This window comes from Emys orbicularis, chromosome 6, assembly GCF_028017835.1.
Source record: "Emys orbicularis isolate rEmyOrb1 chromosome 6, rEmyOrb1.hap1, whole genome shotgun sequence".
Lineage (NCBI taxonomy): Eukaryota > Metazoa > Chordata > Testudines > Emydidae > Emys > Emys orbicularis.
In genome coordinates, this window is record NC_088688.1 from 60,889,901 (window position 1) to 60,906,263 (window position 16,363).

At 42.1% G+C, this 16,363-nt stretch overlaps 1 protein-coding gene across 2 annotated transcripts in view; it reads left to right on the forward strand.

Annotated features, from left to right (window-relative positions):
- The window catches only part of RHOBTB3 (Rho related BTB domain containing 3), a 54,150-nt gene that overhangs the window by 6,658 nt on the left and 31,129 nt on the right, over positions 1-16,363 (forward strand). For both annotated transcript variants that reach the window (XM_065406242.1, XM_065406241.1), the window contains exons 2-4: positions 500-725; positions 5,999-6,191; positions 9,972-10,123. In XM_065406242.1, the coding sequence (XP_065262314.1) occupies positions 500-725; positions 5,999-6,191; positions 9,972-10,123 (571 nt within the window). The remainder of the gene's footprint in view (positions 1-499; positions 726-5,998; positions 6,192-9,971; positions 10,124-16,363) is intronic.

Here is a 16,363-nt window from a genome sequence, read left to right on the forward strand (position 1 = left end):
GGCAGTGGCTGAGCCTGGGGCTGCCTGCTGCCGAGGATATGTGCTGAATTCTACAACAGCAGCGGATTAACAGCAAGGGCTTGTCCTGCTGCTGTCACATGCAGTTACATTCATTGACTTGCAGGGGCTGAAGGACTGAACAGGAGGTTAGAGAACATTGAAAACACACCAAAGCCACTGAATATGTGACAGGAATCGTTGAGGTTACATCTGTGAAGCTACATATGGAAATGGACAAATAAAAAGCCAAACAAGCTGGTGATTTATAAAACAAACAACATTTACAGCACTCCTTTCCATTTTACTCTCCTTCTGCTATTGGATTTGAGATCATGTATGTAACTCAATGTTGACTCCTGGGGTGTTAGTCTGGTGAAAGAAGAGGCTAGAGAAGGATTAATATTCTTGTTTTGATATGAAAGGATATTCTTAGCCCCCCATTCTCCCCTCTCCTCCCCCAATCTATGCTAATAGCACTTTTTGTTGTTACTGTTTTTAGGTCTGTTCATGTTGTAGCCTTTGGAAATGAGAGAGATGGATTTTCTGAAGACAATCAGCAATCAAGTCTGATCTGGACCTATCTTGGGAGAAGTGCTCTCATTTCAGAGACTGAAAGCAGTTTGCTGCTGAACTCTGCCAACCACATTGGAAACCCTATGTTTACTGAATATCAAGCCTGTGTGTTTGGAAATGTCAGACTGGTGGTGCATGACTGTCCCCTTTGGGTAAGCAATTAGTCTGAAACTATGTTCTGCATTCAGCATTGTAGCCACTCCTAATTCAGTCCAAATACAGTTTTTTCAAATGATTTTGATGGTCTTAGCTCTTTAGTGGTATTTTAACCAATCAAAATATTAATTAAAAAAGATTGGAAGTTTACTTCTAATGTTAAAATACAACCACCAAAATAAATACTGACAGTCTCTTGAGGGTCTTTTACTCCTGTTCCTCCATTAGCAGGGCCCCTATCTGTTGCATCTATATGGAGGTAGTATTTTTCAACTTCGTTGTTCAGTGAAAACTGCATGAAAATAATCCAATAGAAAACAAAAATACTGAATGAGCAAGTGTAGAAAATAAGCTCCTAAATCAGAAAGCATAAGAATATTGATACTGTTTAAATTCAGCTTTTGTTAGCTGTTAGTTTTTTCATTATGCAAAAATGGACTGATTTCTCTGTTTTTGTGAGATTGTGAAACAGCACTTCTCTATTTTTGTGATTATTTCAGAGCACTGTTCTTTTTTAAAAATGGTTATTTAAATGTTTGTTCCATCTGGCAACTTCATTAGTTTCAATTTAATAATATTATATGGGGCCTGATACTGCATTCCTTGCACACCCAAAATTTCTGTTGGAGTCTGCAGGAGTTTTGAGTGTAAGAAATGCATGATGAAGCATTGGTAGTTTAAGGCTTAAAACCTGGGCTAGTTAGCATTCTGTTCTCTAGTGGTGGTCTGTTTTTTTTTTTTTTTTTTTTTTTATCAATCACTTTGCTTAATCAAAAATTCAAATGAAACTGAGGATCCAAATCTGAAAGTCTCTCACCCATTGCATAGTACTTATGTGTGTAGTCCTGTTGACCTCAGTGGGACCAGACCTGTGAATAAGTGCTACTCAACATGAATAAACGTTGCAGAATTGAACCCTTAATTAAGAGACTGTAGGAAATCAGTAGGATAAATTGGAAGGTGGGTTGGTGAACAGTTGGAGAATGGTATAAGAAGAATGTCCTATTGCCTGGCTTGCAGAGAGATGTCACACATTCAGGGATTTGTTTTAGTTTTATAAACGTATGAACTTTTTGGATGTCTTAATAGAACCAAAACTTCAATTCTGAAGACCTTAGGATCACAGTGACTGAACAGCAGTGGCAGCTTATACTGTTGTCACCCACTTCATGCTTCTGGGAATGCTACCATTATAACTTCTGCTCTAACCTTTCCCAGCTCGGGCAGGTGAGAGTTTTCTCAGGGCATGACTTCACTAGCAACATTAAAGCGCTGCCGTGTAGTTGCGGCACCAGCGGTGGGAGACCTCTCTCCCAGTGCTATAAAAAACCTACCTCCACAAGGGGAGTAGCTACCAGTGCGAGGAACACGGCTCCCCACGCTGGTGCACTGTGTACACTGCCACTTTACAGCGCTGAAACTTGCAGCGCTCGGGGATGTTTTTTCACACCCCTAAGCGAGAATGTTGCAGTGCTGTAAAGTGCCAGTGTAGACAAGCCCTTTGTGAAGTGTGGAGAACAGTAGGATGAGCAGTTTTTGCTTACACTTGAGGCTGTCTCTGGTTATTTGGGTTATTTTCAAGGATGGATCCCTTGGGGACTTCTATCTTGTGCAGGCTGAAGGTTGTAGGTATATTTGGTGACTGTGCCACTTCAATGCCACATGCCTATGGTGGTTGAGCGTTTGTAATTGCTCCTGCTGGTGAATGGGGATTTGGCAGATTTAGTGAGTGAATAGTTCTAAAAAATCTGCTCACATTCCTTTATGACTAAGACTAGACATAAAAGGGCCATTGTCAGCCATAAGCCAGATGGTTGACATTTGTGATTTGTTCAACTGGTCTTGTCTGCCACATGTTTTATCTCAGTGGCCTGGAGAAATTGTAAATGATTGTGCTAACTATTGGCTGATGTTTAATGTATGGTGGTCACTAATAAGACTGCAGCCATCTGTCGTCTCTTTGTGGAAAAGGCACCTGATCTTGTCTGTATTAGTGAATATCAACTTTAATGTTACAGCTGCCCCTATATTAGCTCTGTTTGCACCATCTGAATATGCAGTCCAGCATAATTTAGAGAAAAGGGGTTGGCTGTGTCTTTTGTGACTCATCTCAGGTGTGAGAAGCCTTGTCTCTAGGATAAATCCATTTGAATATGATGATCCACAACTGTGCAGGTTAAGTTGTTGAACAAAAATAAATATGGGATTCTGGTGCCAAATTAGAAGAAGTTTTCCTTGCACAAGATTATTGCAGAACTCTGCATGATTGCCAGTCTCTAGTTGGGATGGCCAAGAACTGGAATGTCAAGAGTGTTGCTGCCTAAGGTGGGCGTGAGGTGCATGTAAGGAGCTATCTAGGAGTTTATACAAATATGTGCCAATGCTATATTTAGGTCAAGTCATTGCTACTTGTTTCACTTACATGAACACAACAGTTAATTCACAAACTAATTTAACAATTTTAAAACAAAATATATTTTTGAGGTTATCAATACATTCCAGTTAGAATTAAAGCAGTCACACCTGTATGTTCTAGTGATTTTTCTTTCATTTGTTCCTACCTGTTAACTTCCGTTTTCTCTCTCCTTCTCTGTTTTCTCTTGTTGCCTTTTCTCTCCTTCCTTCCCTTTTATTTCTCTTCTCTCCATTTTCAATTCTCTCATTCCTGCAACCTCCCTTCACAGATTACACTGCTTCTTTCCTTTCCATTCCTTCTGAGCCCTCTGTTCTGTCCTCCTTTTCCTCTGCCCTTTTCTATCTTTCTTCCCTCCCTCCACCTCAGGGATGAGCAACTAGTGGCTTAGGGACCACTCCGGGCCTGCCAGATCATTTTATTTGTCCTGCCCATAGGTGGGGTCACAGCCTGAGAATAATTTTTTTTTTTTTTTTTAAATTGAGCGGAGTCGCTGAGGGGCGTGTCTTTTAGTAAAGCTGCTGCTGCCTCAGACCACTTTGCTTCCCCATTAACACAGGCTCTGATTCAGCCCCATACCACACAGCTCCAGTTACTGCCTCCCCAGTGGCTGGTTGATTGGGATGTGAGAAACAGGTTCTGGCCAGGTCCCTCTTCCCCCCACAAAGCAGAGTGAGGGTAGGGTTCACCTCCATCAACAGAGTAAGTAACCAGAACTAGGTGGCATGGGATGGAGCCATAGTCTGTGACTGTGGGGATTGGAGTGAAACCCAGGATTGGGAGCAGGAGCCCATGGTCTGCGTTGCAGTGCCTGTCATTGGCCCATCTATCAGTCATTCATGCTAGAGCAGGGCTCTGCCCTGCTTGGCTCTGGTTACTGCTTTCCCAGTGGCTCCCCTCTTGTAACTGACCTGACCATGTGTGTAGCCGGCTTTGATTTGCCATGCTGCTCATGGGCCCTTTTGAACAGTTTTTCTCGAATGGGCCAGGGTTAACGTGCAGCCAGCTTTCATACCTAGGGCCAAAGAAGGGATCCCATGTGAGGCTGTGGCCAAAGACGATGTCTCAATGCTGACAGCCACCCTCTGATCATATTTGATGGTGCTCTGAGGGCTCTGAACTTTGCTGATGAGACTGCCACAAATTGGCTTGGCAAGCTCTGCGTCTGATAAGAACATCATTGTCTGCCAGCTCCCACAATGTGATTGTGCCCAGCCCCCTTGTCTGCCATCTGGGGACAGTAACCAGAGCTGGGTGGCACGGTGGCAGAACTCCTTACCTGTTGGCATGAAAGAGAATGGCCAGGCCAAATTTGAGTGGCTTTGCAGCCCAGTGCATGAGCTCTTGTTCCCAGTTCCAGGCTCCACCTCGTGTAGCAGAGCCTGTGTGCATGGGGAAGCAGTGGAGAAAAAACATTAAGAATGATGTTTTTACTTTTTGTTATTTTCATTTATTAATTCCCTGCTCTTCAGCACATTGAAAAAAGGTTAGTGAAAGATTTGTGTGTAATTTTTTTGGGGTGGGGTGTATGTTTTTATTTTTATTTGAAGGATGTGCTATAAAGGGTTTTTATATTTTAAGAACACTTTGGTTTTACACTGTTAATACACAGTTAATTGTATGTTCACAGGCGTATTGTAGCAAACGTTTATAAAATATGTAGGTTCTTTTAATTAAAAAAAAAAAAAAAAAGAGTATGGCCCGCCAAAGGGTTTTAGTGGATTTTGTGGCCCTCCGCTACCTTAAAGTTGCCCATCCTTGCCTTATTTTCTGCTCCATACTTTCCTTCCTCCTTTGCTTTGTGGCTTATTTCATCCCTGGCTTTGTTTGGTTCCGCGTCCTGTGGTTCTCTGGTTTCCTCTCCTGCCTGATACAGAGTGTTGGGAGATCTTATTATGCTGCTCTCATATTGCTGGGACCACTTTGAAGTTCTCCAGCTTAGTGTTCCTTAGGCAAACTGTGAGATAAACTGATTGGTACATGAGATTGGAAATAGGATATGAGAACTGTTCCCCTGTTCTCAATAGATTGTCACCCTGGATACCAATCTCTGAAGAGAGGTCAGCTTAGTTAATTTGCCTTACTTTTCCTGACTATCCCTGTGTAGGTAGGCTTTCAGAGAAGAGCTTTTCTTTAGTTGTAATTAATTAGAATCATGAAACAACTTTAGCGTGTAAACCTTGTTATGATAAGTGTCGGTGATAAATCAGTAACCATAGTTACTTGTAACCAGAACTAGAGATGATATATACAGTTGTCATATAAAATCTATAAACTGCAAACTCTTAATAGGTAACTTGTTAGTGAATATACCAGAATCTTTTGTGCAGGCTTTTCAATGGAAATATACAGTGTAGTGAATTCAGTATTCAACTGTGTAACTTTTAAAATTTGCCTTAAAAGTTCTATAAGTACACAGCAAAGGGTTTGTGTATCCACCCAGAAAGATCCTACAGTACTTTAACAATATCACAGAAATTGCTGCATACTTTTACAATTGAAGATGATGGCACTGCTTTATTTCCTTAGTAATACAATTTTGAAGTTAAATTATTTAAAGAGCAACGTATATTTCTGCGTGCAGTGCTTATTAAAAGTACGGTGAGTTTCAACTGCTGTTCTTAGGATTCCAGGTATTCATAAGTTTACTATTAAATGCATAAATTGTTTCCCAGACAAGAAAATTATACAGAGAAATTACAAAGCACAAACCCACTCTTCTCTTTGTTGCATCTCGTCAGTTCAAAAACATAATTTATCTATATTTTATGTGCAAGAATATTTGTATAGACTCTCTTTCTTGCCTATAAATAATAATAAAAAAGACTTTTGATGCATTTTTTTTTTCCTGTTTAGGATATTTTTGACAGTGACTGGTACACCTCTCAAAATCTTATTGGAGGAGCTGATATCATTGTGATTAAATACTCTGTAAATGACAAATCTTCATTTCAAGAAGTAAAGGACAGTTATGTTCCAATGATAAAAAGAGCATTAAATCATTGTTCAATTCCAGTCATAATTTCTGCTGTTGGTGCAAGAAAAAGTGGTATGTATTAAATCTCATATTATGAACAGCTGAAATATTATCTTGAAGTTAGATGTTGGGTAAATCACAATGAAGTCTGATTACATCTTCAGTCCAGTCATGGTAAAAGTTTGTTTTCTTCAGAGTTTGTCACATTGACAAAAAGATGTGATGTGTTAAGGTGCTGTAGATTGACAGTGATTAATTTAGTATCAATATTATGTATTTTAAGTTTTTGAATATAGACAATGCAAATTAATAATATGCTTTGATCTGTCAAATAACACTCCTGCATGGCTCATCATCTGCAGGAATTGAACCAGGACCTCTGGATCTGGATTTGATGTTGGAACTAAAGGTCTGTTAGCTTGGAGGAGGGACTAAGAACTACAGTGTGTTAGGGTGCGTGACACTGGGACAGAAGGGCTAACCCCTCTGACTACAAAGTGGAGAGAGATCAGGACTGTACTCAAGATCATGTAGAGCCTCTAGACATGAGTTTTGATTAAACACATAACTGTAGTGTGCGCTATATTCCAGAGCAGTGGTTTTCAACCTGGGCTGCATATGCAGCTCTCGTGTGGATGCGGCCCACATAACAAATATATATAATACCCGTACATCTCTCTTTCTTTCTTGCTTTAAATTATGACAGCAATACGATGCAGAGACAAGGTACCCTGTCCAGGGCAGAATGCCCCTCTCCTCCCCAGGGATGGCCCCCTCCAGCATCCAGTCCCCCACTCAGGGACTGTCCCTGCATAAACCCAGCCCTTCACCTAGGGACTGCCCTCCAGAACCTCCCCCATCCAGGGACTGTGCCCCAATATCTAGCCCTACATCCAGGGACTGCCACCGGTCCCCCAATGGAGAGTCTATCCCCCATGCACTTGCCGCACCCCCCTCCCTGCATCCCTAGCACCTTGCACCCCCTCACAGCCCCCTCGTCCCCCGTACCCACTGGTCTCCTACCTCGTCAGGTAGCTCAGCTGTGCGGCCTGCGAGCCTGTGGGATAAGGGGGGTGCCGATGCCTCTGGGCCCAATCCTGCGGCGGGGAGCTGACGCCTCAGGGCCCGATCGTGTGCTGCCCCATTTTTGCACCCTCCTGCCCTGCCCTAGTTATGGCCCTGAGGATGTCACAGCTGTGTGCTGATTGGGCCGCAGGTTGAGGATCACTGTTCCAATGTTCCTATGTAGCAATACAAAAAGAATAAAAACTAGTATAGTGTTTAAAAAGGAAAAAAAGACACATCAGGTACCAGAATAATTTTGGTAAAATAATTTAACATTTCGTATATACATAATACAGAATATTTCACTGTGATTAAAAATTGAAATCATGGTGTGTGGACTTCTCAAAATTCTCAAACTAAGCAGAATTAAATGTGGTCTGTACTTGGCTGGGAGACCTCCAGTGATCACACGTTACTGTGTTTGTAATGTGTGGTACTGTGTTTTGTCCTGCCTACACTAGGGAAATTTTTTTTTTTTTTTTTTTTTTTTATTTGCTTGATGTTGATAGTTTGGTGTTTTTCATTCTTTATTCTATACTTCTTCCAAGCATTGTGGTATTGCTGATTTTTATACACTTTAAAATTCAGACCCATGACTTATTAAAGAAATCTGCATCTGTTTTACTTAGGGAAGCATTTTAAATTTGACATGGAATGAACTAAAAATAAGGGATATAATTTGTGAAGTGGGTACTCTCCGAGACAGATAGCATAAGCAGATTTCTATCCCATGTCAATACTGTATAAACAATCAAACAAAAATAACTTTATTTTATAATATGCAAACAAATTTTGTGTACATAAAAATATAACTACTTTGGAGATATTACATTCAGTTTTGCCAAAGCCTACTTGGGTATCTCTATTCAGTGAACCAAAAAGAGCTGCTATTCTGTATATGTTAAATCTTTTATGAACAGTTTTTTCCTTTGTAATTCATTGACATGGCAAAACATGACAGCTTGAGTAATATAGGTGGATGATAAATCTTCCAGTTGTCCGATTATAATAAAGCGAGGGTTAATTTAACTAACTACATGTTTGGCTAAGCCAATTCTTTTACTTATACATTTACTTTTTCCTATAAATTTGTTTAATAACATATGCATCACCACTTCAAATGATTCTGAACCTTTGTAGCTTATTTTTTTTTTTTTGGTAGTGAAAATAAGCTTTGGAAATAATGTTATTGGGAGAGTAGGCAATATTTTGCCAAGTTTAGGCTTGGATCCTGTATTGTGATCTGTTTGAGCAGACGGCTGTGCCACACAGAGCCTCTCTGATGTCAGTAGGCCCTACTCATAGAGCCCTACTGACTTCAGAGGGGCTCTGTGTGAGCACAGCTGTCTGCTCAAACAGATCACAATACAGAACTGGGACTCAAATAGGTATGGTGGAAAAAAAATGTGTTGGCATAATTTGCTGCTTGCTGAGGTGGGTGGACCGTGTTTGGGTTGTGAGATGTATACATTATGAAAGAACGCATTTATAGGTGGACAAAAGTTTTTTTCCATTGTCAGTTAAAGCAAAGCCACCTTGACTAATGCTAAAATTGTTGTTCCTTCCTCAATTAACCAGTGGTTCCAGGGAAATGCAAGGTTCTAGGCACAGATTGTATATAAAGTACAAGGTTCTTAACAGACAGTCACACAGGACAAAATCATGACTCCCTATATACACTTGCACTGGGGAGTAAAGGGGTCATAAAGGTAATGCTTCCCCTTACTCCTTTGCACGTTTCCTGCATCACGGGTCACATTGCAGGGGACAGAACAGCCACCATGGGGCTGCTGCTTCTCTCTCACGTATTGCTGGAATCATGTAATTACTTCCATAGCACGTGGGGGCTGAATTAGATTTGCACACGCATCCTTAATGCTGGTGGTTCCTAACTTTTCAGTGCTTGCTTTAGCAACCTTCACATTCTTTTAGTGTGATACTATTTTTTTATGTTAAATTCAGTCTTTATCAGATCGTTAATATTCTAACTTGCAAAAAAATGTTTTATTTCTTACTGTACCAGTATTAGAGAGACAAGGTGGGTTAGAGAATATCTTTTGTTGGTGACATAGAAAAGCTAATGAAAGCTTCTCTCTCTTACCAACAGAAGTTGGTCCAATAAAAGATATTCCCTCACCCACCTTGTTTCTCTTATATCCTGGGACCGACACGGCTACAACACTGCATGTACCAGTATTAATTAGTTAACTCTTTGATTTGTTGCTTACTATATACTTACTGTAAGAAAAATGTTAATAAATTGGAGAGAGTCGAGAGGAGCAACAAAAATTATAAAAAATTTAGAAAACAGGCTATGAGGAAAGGTTGAAAGAACTGGGTGTGTTTAGTTTGGAGAAGAGAAGGTTGAGGGGGGTCATGATAAACAGTCTTCACATGTGTAAGATTGTTACAGAGAGGATGGTGATGGATTGTTTTCCATGCCTGCCAAGAATAGTAATCAGCTTAGTTTGCAGTAAGGGGGATTTAGGTTTCATGTTAGGAAAACTTTCTAACTACAAGAATAGTTAAGCATTGGAACAGGGTTATATAGGGAGGTTGTGGAATCCCTGTCATTGGTGGTTTTTAAGACCAGATTAGATAAACACCTTTCAGGTATGCTTACTCCTGCCTCGGCAAGGGGGATGGACTAGATGATCTCTTGAGGTCCTTTCCAGCCCTACATTATATGATTCTACGATATAATGTATATCTTTACTAGTATTTACAAGCCAGTGTGTAGTGGACTATTTAATTAAAATGTCTTCTATAAATCTTTTGTTTTCTCAGAAGTACCTTGTACTTGTCCACTGTGCACTTTAGACAGAGGGAGCTGTGTTACTGCTTCTGAAGGGATTCAACTCGCTAAAGAACTAGGAGCTACTTACCTTGAATTGCACAGTCTCAGTGATTTCTATATAGGAAAATATTTTGGAGGAGTGGTAAGTGAGAAACTGTACTAAGCAGAGCATAGATAAAATCTTTGTGATATCTCTCTAAAGCCAAATGTTGGCTTTACTTTAAAACAGTGTGTACTATGTAAATGAGAATTGGATAACTGGAATAGTGACTCTGGGGCCTTATCTACACTAAACTTTTTTTCTCTAAAATTTTCCACTGGTGGTGCATCTTCCCCAGTTGTAGCAATATTGGGAGTACTAGAACTTCCTCTATTGCAATCAACTTCAGGAAGTTTATATGACAAACTCAAGGAACAGATCTTTTTCCTAGTTATATAATCTGCTGTCCTGTCACTTTAATGATGTGCTCCAAATTACTCAAGATGCTTAGGTGGGATATTTGGTGTTAATTGCTTACAGTTGTGTTCTACTTGTAAATGAGCATGTTAATGTGTTTGAATTTTAATATATGCCTGAAGTTACTTTTGTTTTCAGTCATTAAACAGTTTCCAGTCTCAAGCCGTCTGTCCAGTCAGTTAAAATAAAGTTGAGCTCATTTATTTTGCCTGAAAATGCAAAAACAAGGGGAAGGAGAGTGATTGAAAAAAGTAAACCATGAACATTTTCATTACAAGTTACACTTACACTTGTTGAGGCAAGGACTCTGGCCAGGTCTGTGCCACAAAGTTTTGTCAGCATTGCTATGTCTGTCAGGGTTGTGGGAAAAAAAACATAGCTATGTGGGCAAAAATCCCAGTGTAGATGTAGCTGTGCTGACAGAAGAGTGCTTCTGGGAGCATAGCTAATTAGAGAGACAAGATGGGTGAGGTAATGTGTTTTTTTGGACTGCTCGTGAGAGAGACAAGCTTTCAAGCTTACACAGAGCTCTTCTTCAAGTCTAGGAAATGTACAGAGTGTCACAGCTAAATACAAAGTGGAAAAGATTGATTAGAATAAATAGTCAACACATATTTGAAGGGACCATTCAAGGTGAAGTGGACTGTTAACACCTCGCCAGTCATAGGGGAAAAATGGGTGGGTGTGGGGGAAAGGTTGGTGTTAACACCTTCAAAAGACAAACCTGGGAGCTTAAATTCATAACTTTGCTAGATACTAAAGATCATGGACTGGATAGAGACAATGAATTTATGGCTTGTTACAACAATCTGTAACCCACTTAAACCCTCCACCCAGGGGGGTTTCTCCCGCCTCTCCCCCTTTCCTCTCTATGACTAGAGAGTTAACTGGGCACTTTATTTTGAATGGTCCCTTGAAATGTGTGTTAATTACTTTTGCTAAACAATCTGTTTTACCTTGTACACTGTGTACATTTCCCAGACCTCAATGTTCGCTTGAAAGGTTGTCTCTTTCTCCAACAGAAGCTGGTCCAATAAAAGATCTTACCTCACTCACCTTGTCTCTTTAATATTCAGCAGGGACCAACCCGGCTACAACAGCACTGCTAATGTCATTCAGGAAGGTGGTGTTACTATGCTGGCAGAACTCCTACTGTCATCGTGCTATGAGGCTGTGCTGTTATAGCTGTACTGGCAAAGCATTTGTAATGTGGCAAAATATGTTGTCTTTGTGTTTTATATCAGGATAGGTAAAGTGGTACTCTGACTGTGGATGAGTTACACTGGTATTAAAGGTGCCTAAAAACTGTTTTCACAGTTGGAGTTGTACCAGTATAACTATTTAGGTTTAAAAAAAAAAAGCTCTTCTTTGAGTGATGTCCCTATGGGTGCTCCACTGTACGTGTGTCAGTGTCCCCTGTGTCTGGGATTGGAGATTTTACATTAGCAATGCCAGTTGGATCACACATGCGCACCTCCCCATCTCGCGCCGTGAGCGGCATGTGTACATACAGCCCTGTGTGGACCAACCGCCTCCCAGTTCCTTCTTAACTGCCTTTGGTCTGGGATGGAATCCGCAGCAGAGCCCTCCTATCCTTTGAGTTGCTAGATAATGCCTTACCTGTTAGTTTTAGTGTAGTTAATTCTTTCCTTTATCATCCTCTCCCTTCATTTTTTTTTTCTCTTTCTTCTTACCCTCTCTGTTAGTTCATAGCTTAACACTTTTTTTTTCCTGCTTCCTGCCCTTCCTGATTGGGAAGCTTTCTCTCTCGTCCTTATGCTCAGATCTCCTGAGTTTAAGAGGTGCGTTTCCCGTCAGGAGGCCTTCCTGGTAAGCGACGGTCACCCACAGTGCATCCACTGCCTGGGAGAGGGACACGTCCCGCAGAAGTGTACCCATTGCTACAACCTGACTGCTAGGGCAGAAAAGATCAGGACATTCAGCTATGTCTTCTCCTCATGGAGAGATCATTGAGTACAGCATTGTACCCTGGTCCAGATGCTTCCTCCGTACAGTTCTCACGCTCTGCTAGCTCGTCCACTGATCCTCATTCGCCAAGTCCTTCTAAGAGCAAATCTTTTCCCTGCGCTGATGGGAAGAAACCAGCCTTCTCATTGCCTACTGCCCGCCAGAACACCATTCCCTGCAACATCAGTTTCGGATATGAAAAGTAGCTCTAGGGACTGTCCGAGTACTTCTGGTATCGGAGCTAAACATATGTCTAAAGACCCTAAAACGGGCAGACCTGCAGGATCAGCATCATCTCTCGGCACCAGAGACTGCAATGCGAGACCTTCAAAAATGGTGCTGACCACCCCGACCAGATCAACTTTGTGTGCCATGGCACTGACGAAACCACTGGCACTGGCAGCTCTGTTGCCACTGACATTGCTTTCGGCACCAACAAAACATGCAACACTAGCCAAGCTCTCGGCACCGGTTCACCCTCTGGCACTGAGCAAACCCTTGGCACTGAGCAAGTCCTTGACTCCATCTGCTGGCTGCTCAAGAAAATGCACCTCTTCCTCAGCATTGATGCATCTGCTGATGGGGCTTCTCTCTCCTCTCCAGGAGGTCAGATACCCTAAGGACCTGCTTGTATATGACCTGCTTGAATCACAAGTACTCAGACATGAGCTCCCTCCATCTCTGTTCTCTTCTCTGGAGTCACAGCACTGCTCCGTTTCTCCTCCAAGGACGGCACTACCTTTCCCAAGCGAGGAAGATGAGGAAGAAAAGGAAGACTATGCCTTCCCCTCCCCCCCCCTTACATTTGGGACAGGCACAAAGCACATCATCTACACATCCTCACTAGCCACGACCCCCAACCACCCCAGGACAACCCCACGTGCCATTCCCGCCACATTAGCTATACTGGAATCCGTGGGTCATATACAGATTGCAGTTTGGGAAGTCTCCCATAGAACAAAGCCAGAGGCCTACAAATTCACCATCTCTATCCATCTCTTGATCACCAGAGACCGATAGCGGATGAGGAAGAACTGGAGGAGGAGGTTACACTGCCACTCTATTTCTCCTCTTCTTCCACCGATGAGGCTATCATGTCTCCACCCCCTACGTCAGCCAACGACTTTAAACACTTCCAGGAGCTGTTTCACAGGATAGCAGACTCCCTCCAGATTATTTTGGAGGAAGTGAAAGAAGAACAGCATAAATTGCACAACATTCTGCACACATCCTCATCCTCCAAAATAGCCCTCCCGGTCAATGAGTCCCTTCTTGACCTGGCCTACGTGCTCTGGCAGATCCCAGCGACCATATGCAAGTGGGTCACCAAAAAAATTACCCACTCCAAATTCCGTAGTTGTCAAGGCCGTGCACAAAAAGGGCTGCCAATACCACCCTAGATCCACTCCTTATGACAGGGATTGGAAGCGATTAGATCTGTTTGGCTGCAAGGCTTATTCATCTGCTACACTCCAATTCTGCATCTCCAACTGTGAGGCCAAATATAATTGTCAATTATTCCAAAATACGGGAACTCTGCCACAAGCTTCCTGATGACATGAAGGAGCAGCTCTAGGCGCTTATACTTGAAGGATACCTCTTGGCCCATATAGCTTTACAGTCCTCCTTGGATTCTGCAGATACTGCTGCCTGTTCCATTGTGACTGCTGTAGTCATGAGTCAGATCTCATAGCTGCACCTCTCTGGGCTCCTCAGTGAGGTACAAACCGTCATTGAGGACCTGTCCTTTGAGGGCCCCAAATTATTTGCAGAGTGCACGGATGAGTACCTACACTCCCTGAAGGATGTTCGAGTACTCTCTGCTCTCTTTGCATCTATATGCCAGTGCTGAAGAGATGACTGGGGAAATAGCAATACCCCTGCGATCCTGACCGCCGTTTGCTCCTCACTTACTGTACAACACACAACACTGTTAACAGAAGCTCCCTCCCTCCCCCAAGTGCAGACATACGACTCCTCACAGGGCTACCTCTCTCACACCTTTGGCCAAACAACAATTTTTGAAGGTGTGGTCGAGGCCCCAAGAAGCCTTCCCCCTGTTCCAGTCACAACAGCCATCTCCAACATCCCACCAGTTTGATGACCATTTGGCCCCTCTCTTTCCATCATGGCGGCTAATTATTTCATGTAAGTGGGTTCTAGGGGAGTGGCTCTCAACTAGAGGTATGCGTACCGTTGGGGGTATGCAGAGGTCTTCCAGGAGGGTTCATCAACTAATCTAATGTAGATATTTGCCTGGTTTTACGACAGGCTACATAAAAAGCATTAGCGAAGTCAGTAAAAACTAAAATTTCATACAGACAATGACTTGTTTATACTGCTCTACATACTACACACTGCCACAACCTGACTGCCAGGGCCAGAAAAGATCAGAACATTCGGCTGCGACTTCCAATTGATTTATTTTATAATTATATAGTAAAAATGAGAAAGTAAGCAAATTTCCCGTAATAGTGTACTGTGACCCTTTTTTGTATTTTTATGTCTGATTTTGTAAGCAAGTAGTTTTTAAGTGAGGTGAAACTTCAGATATGCAAGACAAATCTGACTCCTAAAAGGGGTACAGTAGCCTGGAAAGGTTGAGAGCCACTGTTCTAGAGATCATTAAGGAAGGATACTCCATCCCATTCCTATCTATCATACTCACCCTCCCTCCCAGTCTCTTTAGGGACCCTTCTCACAAACACATTCTACGAGAAGAAATAAACCACCTTCTGCAACTGGAAGCGATAGAACCAGTCCCATCCCAGCACAGAGGGAAAGGTTTTTCCTCCCATTATTTTCTGATCCCAAAGAAATCCAGCGGATGGAGACCGATCCTAGACCTTCGAAACCTCAACAAGTTTGTCAAACTGCACTACTTGAAGATGGTTACCCTGTCCATCATTATACCAGCACTGGAACAGAGAGACTGGTTCTCAGCCCTTGACCTCCAAGACACATATTTTCACATCACAATAAACTCTGCCTACAGACAGTTCCTCCAATTTATCATGGGAACCAATTGCTATCAATACAAAGTACTGCCCTTCATACTTTCTGCAGTCCCCTTGAGTGTTCTCCAAACTCCTCACAGTAGTGGCTGCCCCTACCTATGCAAAGAGGGCATTGTCATATTTCCATACTTAGATGACTGTCTCCTCAAGGCCCCATCTGAACATGATACCCTTCATACTGTATGAATGACAATGGACCTCTTCTCGAATTTCAGCCTATAGTGTAAACTCATGAAATTTGCTCTCTCCGTCAATGTGGAGGAAGTAATGCACAGCTTTTTGCCCCCCTTCATCCCCTGTGATGAATTACACAAACTGGTTATAGAATAAACAAAAATCAAGTTTATTAACTACAAAAGGTAGTTTTTAAGTGATTATAAGGGATAGCAAACAGAACAAAGCAGATTACTGAGCAAATAAAACAAACTTGCAAACTAAGTTCAATACACTAAAGAAACTGGCTACAAATAGTCATTTCTCACCCTAAATGTTGTTTTAAGCAGATTGCAGAATTTCTTTGTGGACAGATAGCTCTTGCTTGCAGCTTAAAACTCCAGGTATATCCTTCATGGGCCAGACACCATTCCCAATCTGGGGTCCACCCCCTCCCTTTTGTCTTTGTTTCTTCGATGTCTCAAGCAGTCATCTTGGGTGGAAATTCAGTGAAGAACGAACCAAGATTAACTTACTCCCCAACTTTAAATAGGGTTTGCGTATGGCAGGAATCCTTTGTTTCCCAATTTGACCCCCACCCCCTCTTAATGAAAAGCCACTAGAAGTCCAAGATGGTGTCCAGTAACAGGTGACATGATCACCTGACCCTGCAGTGTCAAAGTTCCATCCCAGGAAACTTCTCAGGAAGGAGGAAATTAGCATCTATTGTTCCTCCTAATGGCCCATCCAGGCTGTTGCATACTGTCTGGTGGGTGTTCCCCAGGTG